The following is a 16,350-nucleotide window of genomic DNA, read 5'->3' on the forward strand; positions in this document are numbered from 1 at the left end:
CAGTCAATGCTTCCAGGTTTTGGTTCAAAATTCTTTTAATTTCTGTTAAGCTCAATTAATTTTGTTTAGTTAGTTTGATTTTAGTTATTAGTTTAGTTAGATTTGTTTTCTGATTAGTGGATTTTTAGGTTTTGATTAGATTAGGTTTAGTTAGATTTGTTTTTTTCTGATTTTAGTAATTTGTTTGATTTAAAATTTGTTGTTGAAACTTTTTTTTCTCATGGTTTTTCAATTTTTGATGTTTCCTTTCACTGCACTGTCTTTTTTTCTTTTGCTGCTGCTTCTTAGTGATAGTGATCCTTCTAAGAGAACACGATTATGGATTATTCTTTCCCTGGTCAGGTGAGTAATGGCATGGCAGGTTAAATTCAGGCTTTGAAAGTAAAAAAATTGTGCTGGAATTATGGGTTATATATGAAACAAGGATCTCATCTTTTGATAGGTTGTTGGTATTGAAGGGCATAATCCTAGTGGGCATTGCTTAGTTGCATCTAAATTGGTAGATTCTATACCACCTACCTCTGTTGCTGATGATAAGGATTTGAATCCAGCAAAGAAGCTAGCTATTGATAAAAGTCAACCAATTGATATTACTTCTAAAAAGACAGAGTTGTCCATGGTATTTACTCTACTCATTTCTTAGTCATTGGCTCTGTTATAAAATTATATTATGCACTAGGTTCCATTTTTGGTATTTTGGTAAAATTTTACAGATTTTTACTACAGTTTCTTTTTTAACAATGACAAATTACTAACATCTTAATTAGCCAAGCCAAAGTATGGTTATAAGGCAGTCATGTGAAGCAAAACCTTGTAGCTGTTTATTTACTTGCATTTTGACGCATATTATAGATTTTAAAAGATCTCATGTTCTTTTTAAAAATAATTTTGTGATAATATGAAGAATATTTCTGTTAATAATTTGTATTATACACATGCTCTTGGTGCTTAACAGATTATTGCAGCAGGCCCTTTTACAACAACAGACAATTTATTTTTTGAGCCCCTTGTAGAATTTAGTGGCGAGATACCGAATTCTTTGGGAGGCCTCAAGAACCTGAATTATTTGTAAGTTACTTATATTACAGATTCTAACTGTTCAAAGTATTGTGTTTGATACTTCTTTCTATTTGGACTTATGAAATTTGGTTTCTTACTCCATTTAATGTGTTCTTGTTGGTGCTAGGCAGTTGAATAATAACAGCCTTACAGGACTGTGTCCTCAGTCTTTAAGCAACATAGAAGGTTTAACACTTGTGTAGGTCTTTGTAACCTTGGCATTAATGTTATCTTTTCCTTATAAAACTAATGATTTCTAGGTATAAAATTGAATACTAACTGTGATGAATTGAAAAATATATGTAGAGACCTCTCCTACAATAATCTGAGTGGTTCCTTGCCAAGAATACCAGCAAGAACATTAAAGTAAGATCATTTAGCGTTTCTAGTTAAATGTTGACTTTAGCTCTTTTATTGATGCATGAATAGATAAATGATATTAGCTTATACCTTTCAGTTTAGTGCTTCAAACAAATCAAGAGCTTGATCATGATGAAAAGCTAAGTTTCCGACATTAGATGGGTTCACCTGTGGCCAATTCTCCACCTAGTAGGTTTCTAAGCTATTGAATATCCTTAATGATGTTGGTATCTCTAGCTACCACCGCTTTGATTTACACTATTGATTGTTATTATTATTACCTTTATTATTTAAGCATTTTGTACTTATTATTTTCGACTCCTCTGTCACTCTGTTTCGGATTCACTCATCACTATCATTGTTGATTACTAGTGTCTGTGTGTGCTTAATTAACAGATAGGGTGATAGCCGTCTACAGAGATCAAAGGATCATTGGTGCAAACTGCAAAGTGATAGATGGCGAGGTCATTTAAAAAGTGCATGATGCTTTGTTGTACCGGCAAGATTTCCTCGGTAGGCTACTTAATTATTATTACTCTTGAAATCTTGAACATGTTCTATTTTTCAGCTTCCAAAATCATACTATCATATCATATATTAGCTTCTGTATAATATATACTAATTGATTGAAACAATAGTCCTTCTTGTGCTTAATAATGCTCTTGTAGTACATACAATAAAACTAACTAGGGTAGATTTCAACTAGTCTGCCTCTATATGTATATATGCCTAATTTACAATACTAATTGAACCTCTAAATTAAACCCACTATCGATATAATAAAGTTCAATTATTATTAAACTAAGTATGTAATTATTTATGTTAGTCAGTCCCAACATTAAACTAAGTATGCAAACCCAGCATTCTACGTGTGCATGCAATTTAAATTATTTTGTATTATTCAATATATAGTAGGATTTTCTTTCAATTTATCATTTTATTAATATTCACACGGAAAGGTTAGCTAATTGCTGTAATCAAGTTTCTAATTTCTCAAGATATCCACAAGGAAAATGACAGGTTAGGAAGATTAGAATATGCAATTCTGTTACGCATACTTATTATATGGTATATACTTCTGATTTTATGTTTACATACCAATACCATCAGATTATTGATTTCACTTTACACATTTTGACGTATTAACATGGTTCTAATCTAACTTTAGGTTGATATATGGGAGCAAAGGAGAGTGTTTGGATCTCGGGCAAAGAACCTTAAAGATCTAATGCTTGCAGAAGAAGCACCTACACCATTGCAATTCAGCAAAAAAAGATCACGCTCTGGTTCTTTAAAAATTGTTAAAAGGGATTCTTACTCGCTCCACTCCTGCCTCTTCCAATTTTAAACTTAAATCATTCTATTGGTGATACGTCCCTCAAACTGGGTTGCAATATGCCTTAAATATCTCATCGTCGTGATATTGTACTGAAGCCAGAAATTGTCCATAGGAAGTCCAGCAGAAAAAATAGTATCTGCATTTCATTCGGTGCTCACTGAACAATCCATTGAAGATGCAGAGATGAGTAAATCCAAGTCTGCTATTCAACACATGAAAAAGATGGAAAGCGATGTTGACATTGCATGCTCTATTGGTAAGCATACAGCAGAACAGAGTAGCACCTTTAGCATGGAAGTTGGGATTTTATTATTGATTTTTATAAATTGTTTCAGCAAAGGATCCTAAGCGAAAGCCTTTGTCAAAGGAGTTACAGAAGGAAGAGAATACCTTGAAACAGTGCGTAGAGAAGCTTAAATTAGTTGAAGCAAATAGAGTTGTACTTGTCTCTCATTTAAAAGAAGCTTTGCATGAGCAGGTAAATTTTGATGCTGTTCAATGTACTTGATAGTTTTCTTTATGATTCATGCAGTTTTGTTCCTAACTGCATCTTGTTGCTGTTGCTTGTGGATACTTGTACCAGGAAGCGGACCTTGATTATCAAGGTTACCAGGAAGTTTCTGTACCTTTATTATTTTGTTGAAAGCTTGTTATTATCCCCTTTCTTTGAAATTCTTCCTTTTGATAATTCTTTTCAGTATGATTTTACCTGTTGCTATGCAAGGCATCTATTCTTGAGTCATACTCTTGACCTTTTCAATCTTAAAGAGTTTTTCTCTTTTTTCCTCCTGGTTGAAATTTAGATAAGCTGTGTTCTTTGGAGTCCTGTTTTCTAATTTGAATTTTAATCTACACATGCCAACTGTTTCTCTTTGGTAGATTCTAATCATGAAATTTCCAAGTTATTACAGAGAGCAGGCTTCTAGTGCATCTAGCAAAGCAGTGTCTGGTGGCATATCTAGTGATGAAAAAAAATCAGGTATGCAGTATGAGCAGTAATTGCTTTTCTCCTTATTTTTTATTTAATAGTATCAAATAACTGCGGCATTGAAATTAGTCAATATTTAAAATATCTTTTGCCCATTCTTTCAGAGACAGATTTCTACTAGAGCTTTAATGCCCCTCCTCACCCCTCAAACAAGAAGCTGTCAAGGTGTAAATATATCAACCATTTTAAAATACCCCTATTTTAAAATGGTGAATCTTATGATAACTATGAACATGGTTATGACAACACTTTTAGTTATTAACTTGCCCTTGCAGTTTTTTTCCCTCTTTCCATCATGAATATTTTGTTTGATTCTCTTTTGTAATAGTATGAAACTGCATAAACTCTTTCAGTGTCATCGTCTTCATTAATGGTACGAATGGAGCAAGTCAGAAGAGAACGAGCCACCAATGATGGCAGAATGCGTTCAAGTCTGCTACCCATCTCACTGTGTTGCTTTGGAAGCTTAGATGCAATCTCAGAAGCTGACATGCCTAACGAACTCTCTGCCTTTGATATGATCTCAAACAAGTTCATATCAATAGCAGCATTCAAGATTGCAGGAAACACCTGAGCAAATGCGAACGAAGCAGCTTTGGTGAAAGCATCATCGTACTCCTCCTTGGTGGTTGAACTCATCATATTCATATATGCTACCTACTTTAATTATTAGTCTTTAATTAACCAACTCTAATTTAGTGTATGTAGTAGTCAGTAGTCACTCATATATATATATATATATATATATATATATATATATATATATATATATATATATATATATATATATATATTAGTCAGTGGCAAATATACATGCTAAGAGATTTCTTAAATATTTATTTGTGATGAATTATAGTTGATGTATCAACACACTTTGATGTATGGTTGTTACCTAATATTATAGTTGATGTATTAATACACTTTGTTTATGTTTTGAATTATATTAACTTGCTTGTTTATAGTACTTTTCTTTTAGTTTGATAATACGATGAATTTGTTTATTTTTTGAAATATTATAAATATTCGAATACAAATTAGATAAAAATTTGTATTAAATTTATATTTATTTTGTATGAAAACAAGTTTATTTTGCAATTAGAAAAATAAAAAAAAATTATTTTATCTTACTAACGGATTTACAGACGGATTTTCTGTCTGTAATCAGAACGTGGGATGATTTTCCAAAGTTCAAATTACAGACGGAAAATCCGTTGGAGAGTTCGTCGCCTTTGGGAAATGGATAGAAAATTTACAGAGGAAAAATCCGTTGGTAACTGGTAAAAATCCGTCTGTAATTTTCCGACGAAAAAAAATCCGTCGGTAAATAATTTCCGACGGGACTTTTACAGAGAGACAAAATCTGTTTATAATTTCGTTGGTAACCAAAAATCCGTCTGTAATAAAGACCAAATCCGTCTGTAAATCTGTCTGTATTAATCCATTTTCTAGTTGTGTCGTTAGTCACGCGTACGCGTGGGTGCGTTTTGTGTTCCTCGCTCAAAACCAGCATAGTAGTAGCGCAACTCTCTGGATTTTTGACTGAGCACTTGCATCAATACAGCAACACATACGCGGCGGTTAGGCACACGTGTGAGAGAGTAAAAATCATGAGTGACGCGTGCGTGTCGGCCATGCGTGCGCGTCGGAGTACGTTTTCTGCAGAATTTCATTTTTAACCTCAAACTTCCACCACACATAACTTCTTCTACAAAATTTCTTTTTCAACCATTTCTATACTGTTGGAAAGATCATTGATTGAAATTTCATAAAAATCTAGTTTTAAAGAATTCCTAACTCCGAGGACCGAGTTACGGACTGCAGAAGTTGGTCAAAAATCAGTTTTTATCCAAAAACACGAATTACCAATTTTTCCAATGTTCATAAGCCAAATTCATTTCCAAACATCCAAATGACCAAAACCCAACCACATTCACATATATACACTCAACCAACACCAAACATACCTCATCTACACAATTCAATTCAATTCGTCACCTTCCACTCCTAAATTCCTAATTTCTTGTTATTCCACATTCCTCCGATTTATTCACACACTCAACATTCAATATCCATTCAATCTCATTTGACATCACACAATACACGTATCACTTACCTTCCTTACCTCTTTCCGGCCTCTGGCCCAAGATTCATGGCCTCCGGCCCAAATTCCCAATTTAAATGCATATTCCACAAATTAATATTCATTATCCATTTCATCAAATTCTTAATACACCAAGCATGAAATTCACACAATTCTCAACTCAATCATTAATTCACATTACATATTAGTACCAACCATTTACAAAATCCAAAATTAATCCTAGGGGCATCTAGCCTAGGAATTCTCATCACACCACATGGTACTTAAATGAAACTTAAACCGTACCTCTTGTAGCCAAAATAATTGAGCTTCTTATTGGAAGTCTCCACCAACCCTTAGCTCCAAGCCTCACCAAAGCTCGTCAAGCAACACCAACCTCCCAATTGTGTACCAAAATCACCCAATACTCTAACATAACTAATTTTCACACTTATAATCAAAACCTAGGGTTCATGAAATTGATAAATCACAAGGGTTAGAGGGTTCCTTATCTTAACCCACGAAATTGGTTGATGAAACTCACCAATGGCTCATACTAGAGTACTCCTAAACAACCAAAATCATAGGATTTCCTCAAAACCCAAACAAAATTTGAATTTAAAGAGAAAAATAAAAACTGGGCTGAGGATAGTGGAAGACTCACCATAAAACTTAGATATGGTGATTTGAAGTTTGAAAAGCTAGGTTTTCTTTCTCTCTTCTCTCTATCCGCCCCTCCCTCTCATTTTTAGGGTAAATGAGCTGAAATGTTCATAATTAATGTTTATATATGTTGGGTCTTGGGCCCACTTGGGCCCGGTTCACTTGGTTTGGTCTGTTGGCCCAATTTTGGGCCAAAACCTCTAAGATTAGAGTTTTAAATCGTATTTGAAATATTTCTATCTTGGAAAATTATAAATTCTTATTTCTTAAAATTATTCACTTCTAATTAATTTTCTCAGCCACAGTACTGGACAGATCGTAGCCGGTACTGCCGGTCAAATTTCCAGTGCAAATTTTTATTCAGAAAACTATATTTTCCGACTCAGAAAAATTCATTGAGTCCAAATATCATATTTATATTATCAGATTCCGATTGCTAAATTTTCTAACCATATTTGCTCCTACTTAATTAATCATTTAATTAATTATGGTTTGACCGGGTTTTTCATTCTATCCCCCTAACAGAAATTTTTGCCCTCAAAAATTAGATATCAAATCTTCATATAAACTCTCTCAATAACTAATCAGATGTTATGTTCATCTTACCCATCATAAGACCTTCCCTGAAACCGAAACTTACCACCTTTCACTGTTTCCCTTAAATTAACCTCAATACAGCCTCAATGTTTCAATTTGCTGTCTTCCAACTCCATCATCCAAAGTCCAATAATTTATCCATCAAAATTTAAGCACGAATTCAATTACACCTCTAGTCATTTACTGATACGGAGAAATCTGTATCTCTACAAATTCCCTTCGGCAAGTATACCGAATTGTCGTCAAGTAAAAGCTCACGGTAGAGTGAGGTCGAATCCCACAGGGATTGATTGGTTGAGCAACTTTAACCAGAGGAGTATTCTAGTTGAACTAAATGACAAGAAATGTAAATGACAGAAGGTAAATGGTGGAATGTAAATGGCAGAAAGTAAATTGCGGAAAAGTAAATTCGTAGAAAATTAAATGGGAATGGGGGAATGAACATCAAAGTAAATAACAGAATATAGAGAATGGTAAGATCAGAAATGGGAAGATCATTGGGTTCAGGAGATGTTGCACTCTCCGGATCAAGTTTATTCTCATCTCTCCCTCAATCCATGCAACTCATTGATCTCTTGGCAATCTTAGGTGATTGAATCCCAATTGCTTGCCAATTCAATCTCTCTAATCTTGAATAATTGCCCAATTCCTTGATCTAATTGCTCATGGGAAGAGATGAAGTACGATCACTGATTATACCACATGTTCTTCTAGATCAAAGCATCGGTAGGATTATATGTCACTATAACCATCCAACCCCTGATCCAGTCCAACATGAGAAAACGTTTCTAGCATGATTTCCTCAATCCTCTTCCAAGGTTCAGAGGAAATCCAACTATCCAAGTATGAGCAATTTCTCTTCTGAGACAATTGCTCAATTGGATGAAAAGAGAAAGCTTTCAAGAAAATCAAGGAGAATGGAAAAAAGAAGAATAAGAACTATAATTGATCCATTGAATTACAACAGAGCTCCCTAACCCAATGAAGAGGGGTTTAGTTGTTCATAGCTCTGGGAATGGAAAATGGAAATGTCAATTGCATTAAAAGTAAAACTGAATTCAAAGAAAAGTAATTTTGGGTGTTTACAATCCTGGATCCCCCATGTCCCAATTCTCTCTCTAGTTTAAAACTACCCCTATATATACTACTTCTCTGATCTTCAGTTAAGTCTGCAAGTCTCTGGATGTGGCCCTTGAGCTTAGTTGAAGCAGTTACAATCTCAGTGGGCTTTGCTCAGCTTGCTGGAAGAGTTTGAGTTGGGTGGCTTTCACGTTAGTCAGGCCGTTAGTGTGGTTAACGTTAAGTGTAAATTCTTGGTTCGAAGACGTTAGTGACACTAACTTGGTCACTAACGTCCCCAACCCCTTTGAGTCACGTTAACCCCACTGTTAGTGGCACTAACGTGGCTACTAACGTAGTCTTTCTTAACCCTTGATCACGTTAATGGTGTTAACTTCACCATTAACGTCCAAGACACCCTTTCCTCCACGTTAATGGCTCACATTAGTGGCAATAATGTGGCCATTAACGTGGGTAAACCTTGGCTTAGAACAAGTTAGTGGTGCTAACTTCACCACTAACGTTGCAAACTCCCCCTTTATCCACGTTAGTACCCACGTTAGTGGCACTAACGTGGGATTATTTGGCCTTCGAACACGTTAGTGGTGCTAACTTCACCACTAACGTTGCAAGCTGTCCTTTCTTCCACATTAATGGCCACGTTAGTGGCACTAACGTGGCTCTTCTCAGCACATACACACCAAAGCATATGGCTTGTTATTCCATTCCTGAGACCTTAGTGTCCAGCACCTCTTTGGATTATTAAATATTTTGTAACAAGGTTGCTCTTGATGGTGGACTTTCAGTTGACAATCCCGAGTTAGTTAACCCAAGTTATCAAGTGATGAAGCACTCCTCAGAACTTACTCATCCAAGCATATCCTCGTACAAAAATACCACAAACACATGCCTCAAGGTTCAAGCTATTGGTACCTAGCTTTATTTCTTGCTCTTTTCTTTCTCTTTTTAGTTTCTTTTTCTTTCTAGGATCTTATTAATTATCTAAGTCTCATAGAATGTACTTCAAGCTCATAATTCAAGAGATATCTTAGCCTTGCACCTTATTGATGAACCAATTTAGCTAGCAAACACCACCACAAATACTAGGACTTTATTCTACAGCATTGGACTTCACATTTGTTTTTCACAACATTTTCTTATAATTTCTTTTATTAAACTCAAGAACACAGCATACAATTCAAGGAATGATGCAGTGGCCTAAGTAACTAAGCTAGCAAGCAAAAGACAAACTAATGAACTAAATGCAAATGATTTATCAACTAAACTAGCAAGCTAAAGATAGACTCAAAGAGACTAAATGCAAAACTGAATTGAAATTCCTAAACTACTATGGAGCATGTTCTATTTCATACATAATTTTCCTTATTTAAAATTAAAGAAAGAAACTCCACCACCTTTCACTCTTTGATGTGCTTTCCCTTCTTGTTCCTCTCCTCTTCTTGGCCTCCTGCCTGGTTGTTGTTCCTTTCTTTTTGTCCGCTTGTTCCCCCTTGCCCCTGTGGCATCCTTGCTTTCTTCCAAGCCTTCAATGCCTTTCTCACTGATTCATTGCTTTGCTCTGCCCTCTCTTTCTCTACCCGTACTAACTCATCGTTAACTTCTTCATACCTTCTAACTCCTGGATTCAGCACGGGTAGTTGCCCAACCAAGTAGCCAAGTCTAGCTTGACTGTTTATATCATACCCAGCTCTACTGAGGTAAACTCTTTCTTAAAATGCTCTGTACTCATTAAATGCTTCCAAATTCTCATGTTGCCTTCGACGCATTTCGTGGATGTGTGCATCTTGGTGAGCTTGCATGTGGATCAATTTTTTGATGGCTTCTTATTGTTGAGCTTTCCTTTGATTTACCATGTTGATGGATTCACCAAGCTATTTGCCTTGCTCAAGTTGCTGCTCCATTACTAGCTTCTGCCATTCTCTTTGGTGATCCATCATTTGGGATTGAAATTCCTCTTGTTGGCTCATCATTTGCATTTGGAGGCTCCTCTGTTGCTCTTGGCTCTCTAGATATTGCCTTGATAAGCTATCAATGGCCTCTTGAAATTGGCTCATGTCTAAGGTGAATGGGACTTGTCCTCCTGAAGTTTGTCCTTCTGGGGCTTGTGGCACTGCTCTTTTCTTTCTTTGGGGTCTTCGTTGAGCTTGACAGGTGTAACATAGTTCATTCATCGAGGAGTAATTGGTTTACCAACTGTTACCCACTTAGTGTCATCGTCCTCAAACACCACCTTAGCCCTCTCACACAAGTGAAAGATTGTGCTGGAGTAGCCAAGCCGAGCTTCAAAATCATTTTTCGCGGCCATTTTTTGAATACCTTGTGCTATGAGTTCATGAACCTTGATTTTCCCTCCTTTCATTATGCAATGCACCATAGTTGCTCTATTGATATTAACCTCCGAATTGTTCGAACTAGCAAGAATAGACCTCTTTACTATCTCGAACCATCCCTTGGCCTCTGGGATGAGGTCTCCTTTCTTAATGAACTTGGGTGCTCCATTGGAGTCCCTCACCCAATCGGCCCCTATGACACAAATATCATATACAATTTCATCATGGTTAGGATCACCACTCATCCTTGATTGGTAACTTTCTTCCTTAAATGGTATGGCTCGTAGCTTGAGGACTCTCATGATGGACATTGGACTAAAATCCACCATCACCCCCTTACATAACTCTTGTAGGAGTCATCATTCTTGTCTTCTCGAACTGCATTTGCATAGAATTCTCTAACAAGAGTTGCACTCACCTTCATGATTGGATCACAAAGGAGTTCCCACCTTCTCCTTCCAATTTTCTCCCAAATTTCTGGCATTCATTCTCCCTGAATTGAAAGGCTAGCTCGTGCATTATCTCCTTGTCCACCATCCATCCGAATTATAATTCATGGTGGAAGGTTCTGAATTTTCTTTCATCAAAGGGATGTTGCTCCATAGGTTCCTTCCCATTTCTTCTCTTGGAGCTTGATGATGCCATAGGTGAGGAACTGAATACAAGGCTATAGAGGCGGGTGGTGAGTCGAGTAAGTGAGGTGAGTTAAAATGGTTTGAGGAAGGAAAGAGATGAGTGATCAAGATGCTAACTATAAGAGGGGGGAGTGGAGATTTAATGATAGACGGTAACCAACGGTAAAAAAAAATGTAGGTAGCTTGTAATAAAATAAGAAGTGAAGTGTGAAAGTAGGCAATGGTTTTGGTTACATGAAGTGGAGACTATTTATTTGCAAGGTGGTGGGTAAATGAAGGGTAGAGATTGATCTTGTATGGTGAGAATGGATGGTGTATGTGTGAAATAGCATGAGCACAAGGATCACCACTTTATGAGGTGGTTGGGTTCGGTCTTCAAGGGTGGAAGCTATGACACATTGAACTACTCAATGCTTGCATGGTAATACTTCCCAAGGAACACCATTCAAAGACATGTGCCTAGCCTTCCATGAGGTGGCCGAACTACTCCCTTCTTTATTGTCTTGTCATTTCCATCCGTTCCTCCCTCATTTCCCTATGCCAAACAATAAAAGAAGCAAAAGTTAAATTCATATGTGGCGGCAAAATTGAAATTTCTGACTAACTACTTTTTAAATTTTCATTCAATAACCAACTAAAACAAACTAGGTGTTACTCATGAGTTCAAATCAAATTGACTTCTATTGAGTCATGCGTATACATTGGTGAACACCAAACTTAGTTTGTGATCATGTGGTGCAAGAAGAATTGATCAAAGCTCCTAAAATGTACATGATATGAATCTCATGTATCTTCTTAGTGTGCCTTGCACACTGACGAACTAGATTTCCTATCGGTAAAGAAATTCACAAATATAATCGCATTGTAAGTACAGCTCCTAAACCAACAGAAAATTCCTTCGTACAAATGTTTGGTTGTCATAAGTAACAAACCCAATAAAATTTATAAACCGAAGTATTCAAACCTCGGGTCGTCTTCTCAAGGAATTGCAGGGAGGTATGACTTATTATTGGCTATGGAAAAAGATAGAATTTTGGGTTTTAAAAGGTTTGAACAAGAAAAATAAATTGCAGGAATTAATAAATTAATATCTAATAAAAATCTTGGCAAGGTGTGAAAATTGGAAGTCCTATCCTAGTTATCCTTATCAATGGTGATGAGAATTGAGTTTTAATCCCACTTAGTTAACCTTTACTAAAGCAAAGGAAAGTCAAGTGGACTAATTAGTTAGATCCTCAAGTCCTAGCCAACTCCTAAGGAAAGACTAGAGTTATCGGAATTCAATTCAATTAGGAAAAATAACAATTATCAATCACGATGAGTTTGACAACTCAAGAGTTACCAATCAATCAAAAATACGAAGAATTCATAAGCCAAATCGGTAACATGAGTTAGATATGAATAAAAGCATTAGAATAAACAAAAATATAAAAGGAATATTGAACCTGAGATGAAGTTGAAATCTTAAATCCTTTAATAGGAATCCTAATCCTAAAACCTAAAAGAGAGGAGAGAACCTCTCTCTCTCTAAAAACTACATCTAATCCTAAAATTATGAATGTATGATCTCTTTCTTGATTTCTCCATTCTCTGGCTTATATTCTGTATTTCTGGATTCAGAATTGGGCCGAAAAAGGGTCCAGAAATCGCTGGGGGTGTTTTCTGCAGATTCTGCACGTGGCGTCTGTCACGCATCCGCGTATGTCACGCGGTCGCGTCATATGGAGTTCTGTTCTTCCACGCGGTTGAATCGATCACGCGTACGCGTCAATTGTGTTCTGTTCAAGGCACGCGTCTGCGTCAGTCATGTGTTCGCGTCGCTGTCTTTTCGCGCTAGGCACGCGGCTGCGTTGTCCATGCGTTCGCGTCACTGCCTTTTTCTTCCAGACTCCATTTTTGTGCTTTCCTTCCATTTTTGTATGTTTCCTTTATGTCCTCTAAGCCATTCCTGCCTTAGGAGATCTGAAAATACTTAACACACAAATCACGGCATCGAATGGTAATAAAGGGTAATTAAAATTAATATTTTTAAAGCATAGGAAACATGTTTTCCACATATATCACATAATAAGGAAGGGAAAGTAAAACCATGCAATTTACATGAATAAGTGAGTGAAGGATTGAATAAATCACTTAAATTGAGCACAAAATACATCATAAAATATGAGTTTATCAACCTCCCCACACTTAAACAATAGCATGTCCTCATGCTAAATCCAAGAGAAAGGGTAAAGTTAGAATGGTGGAATCTCATGCAATGCATTCTATTCTAAATGCAACTACCTAAATGAATCATGCAATTCTAATTGTTATCCACTTGTATATAAAGCTTACATGTAATTAAATTAATTCATATCCTCAAGGAATCATATATGCATAGCCAAACCCTAGATAATGTTAAAGCACTTTTACAATTGAGATGGATAAAAGTATTTCACAAACTTGCAAGACAATTAACAATTAAGCAGAGATATATGGTGATGAGCTATTGAACCCTCACTGGATTTTGTGTTTACTCTCTAGTCACTCAGTGTTTATTGGGTTAATCACTCTTTTCTTTTTCTATCCTTGCTTTCTACAAATTTGTTCTTCATCTAACCAATCAACAGATATGGAATACAGACATACAAAAATCATGAGGTCTTTTTCGAGGTTGTAATGAGGCCAAGGTAAAGGTAAGGGTATATATATAAGGCTAAGTGAGCTAACAAAGTGAATCCTTGATTAGTCTAAGATCTCACCTAACATACATACTTTATATAATTTAAAGTTCTTTTACCTATTTACCCAAATTTTCCCACTTTGTATTACAGGCTCATGCATTAAATTTAATTTTGAAATTTTATCCCATGTGTATTGATTTTTATTTTGCATTTGGGGAATTTTTGTATCCCCTTATTTGAGTACAGAAAATATAAAATTATTATTTTATTATTATTATTATTATTATTATTATTATTATTATTATTATTATTATTATTATTATTATTATTATTATTATTATTATTATTATTATTATTATTATTATTATTATTATTATTATTTATTTTTTTTATGCACATGGTAATTTAGTTATTTTGATTTCACATGAGCATGCTTCCCAAATTTCTGAAATAACTTATTCATTTTAAATCCCTACTTTGTTTCTATCATCCCATGTTCCCATAAAATTCTCCACACTTAAATTGTACACAATATCTTTCTTAAGCTAACCAAGTGACGATTGGATTTTTGACGGTTTAGAATTTCACAATTGAATTCTCGTTGCAAGTATAGCTTCTAAACCAATCACTAATCCTTTCATACAAAAAGTTGTTTGTCACTAGTACAAACCCCTAAAATTTATAAACCGAAGTATTGGACCTCGGGTCGTTCTCCCTACGAATTACAATAAAGTGTCTTGTTATTGGTTATGAGTTATTTTGGGGTTTTGGATAAGAAGCATGAAAAGTAAATGGCAATGAAAATAAACTAACAACTATAAAAGGCTCTTAGTAGGGTGTGAGAACTAGAAGTCCTATCCTAGTTATCCTTCTCAATTGTGATGAGAATTGTTCATTGCTACCACTTAGTTAACCCTTACTAATTAAAGGAAAGTCAAGTGGATGAATTGACTTGAGCCACAAGTCCTAGCCAACTCCCAAGGAAAGACTAGTTTTAGTGCACTCCAAACCAATTAGCAATCTCTCCAATTATCAATCAACAAAGGAATTAGATAACTCAAGTGTCACTAATTACTCTACCTAGGCCAAGAGGAACAAAATCTACACTAAAACTAAAAGAGACATTTCAACAAACACATAAAGTGCAAGAGGAGTAAACATTATTAAATGCAAGAATTAAAGGAATCTACAACTACAAAAACAAGAGATCAACAATAGAAAAGCAAAGAAGGCACATTTATTATGAATTACCTCTTATTGAATTGGGAGAATGTAGAAGGAACAATACTAGATCTACAACAAAGTATAAGAACAACATAAAGGAAATTACAACAAAGGAATAGAAGAAGATTGAATATAGCAACAAAGAATTGAGATGTAGAAGTAGAAGAACATGAATCTAAATCTGGATCTAAGAACTAAACCTAATCCTAATTCTAATTCTAGAGAGAAGTGAGAGCTTCTCTCTCTAAAACTCTAAACTAAAAGTGATTAGTGGTTGGGAGTGATGATTAGTCAAAAAGTGATTATGATCCTGCCTTCCCCTTAATCCTTCATCCTTTTATTCCTTTCCCTTAGCAATTTGGCGCCAAAAATGGGTTCAGAAACCCTCTCAAATTGCCAGGCACGTGTTGCATTAGTGAGGTCATGTGCCCTTATCGACGCGTTCGCGCACGGTACGCGTGCGCGTCCCTGGCTAATTCTGTGATGTGCGCGCGAGCGCCTTGTGCGCGTGCGTGTGCATGGCTGACTTTGCTTCTTTGACTTTTTATACTTCTCTCCACTTGTATGCTTCCTTCCTTGCTTCCTTTGATCCATACCTAGCCTATTTCAATCCTGGAATTACTAGCAAACACATCAGGGCATCTTATGGAATCAAAGAAGAACTAGAATTCACCAAAATAAGGCTTAAAAAGCATGTTTTTACACTTAAGCACAAATATGGGAGAGATAACAAAATCATGCTAATTCCTAGGCTAAATGTGACAAAAGGTTATCAAAATACTCTAAATTCAATGCAAAACAAACCGTCAAATTGGGGTTTGTCAACCTCCCCACACTTAAGCCTTAGCATGTCCTCATGCTAAAATAAGAAGGAACTAAGGGTTATGACATTTATTGAATGCAATTAAACTATATGAGTCCTATCTAAATGCAATTATCTAAAGCAATTGGAAATGCTTAGTTCAAACAAATCAATTCCCAAGAGAGCATGTGTAAGCACAAGAGCTAGGCAATAAGGACTAAGTCCAAACCACAATTGTATTGAATTGTCAAAAAGGGTTCAAACTTGCAAGAATATAGATAATATGGGTGAACACATGTGATTGAACTTTTGAACCCTCACCGGATGTGTATCCGCTCTATTCACTCAAGTGTTTAAGGGTTAATTCACTCAATTCTCTTCTAATCATGTTTTCCAAAATTTGATTTTCTTCTAACAATCAACACTTATTCAATGCATGCATACATTCATCATGAGGTCTTTCATTTAGGTTGTAATGGGGTTAGGGTCAAGGTAGGATCATTTATGGTCAAGTGGACTAGGATTTGAAT

General features: G+C 35.6%; 1 protein-coding gene across 1 annotated transcript; it reads left to right on the top strand.

Moving 5' to 3' along the window:
* The first annotated feature begins 438 nt into the window (after positions 1-438).
* LOC112758608 (uncharacterized) lies at positions 439-1,632 on the top strand. The gene is made up of 5 exons (XM_072219553.1): positions 439-619; positions 956-1,068; positions 1,187-1,258; positions 1,366-1,425; positions 1,517-1,632. Exons 1-5 carry the CDS (start codon positions 617-619, stop codon positions 1,575-1,577), a joined length of 309 nt encoding a protein of 102 aa, XP_072075654.1. The 5' UTR covers positions 439-616; the 3' UTR covers positions 1,578-1,632.
* Positions 1,633-16,350: the final 14,718 nt, after the last annotated feature.

Source organism: Arachis hypogaea, chromosome 16, assembly GCF_003086295.3.
Source record: "Arachis hypogaea cultivar Tifrunner chromosome 16, arahy.Tifrunner.gnm2.J5K5, whole genome shotgun sequence".
Classification (NCBI taxonomy): Eukaryota; Viridiplantae; Streptophyta; class Magnoliopsida; order Fabales; family Fabaceae; genus Arachis; species Arachis hypogaea.

Coding starts and splice junctions, on each gene's coding strand:
- LOC112758608 (XM_072219553.1), top strand. Junction 1,259..1,365: donor ATAGAAGGTTTAACACTTGT/GTAGGTCTTTGT, acceptor AAATATATGTAG/AGACCTCTCCTACAATAATC. Junction 1,426..1,516: donor ATACCAGCAAGAACATTAAA/GTAAGATCATTT, acceptor TATACCTTTCAG/TTTAGTGCTTCAAACAAATC.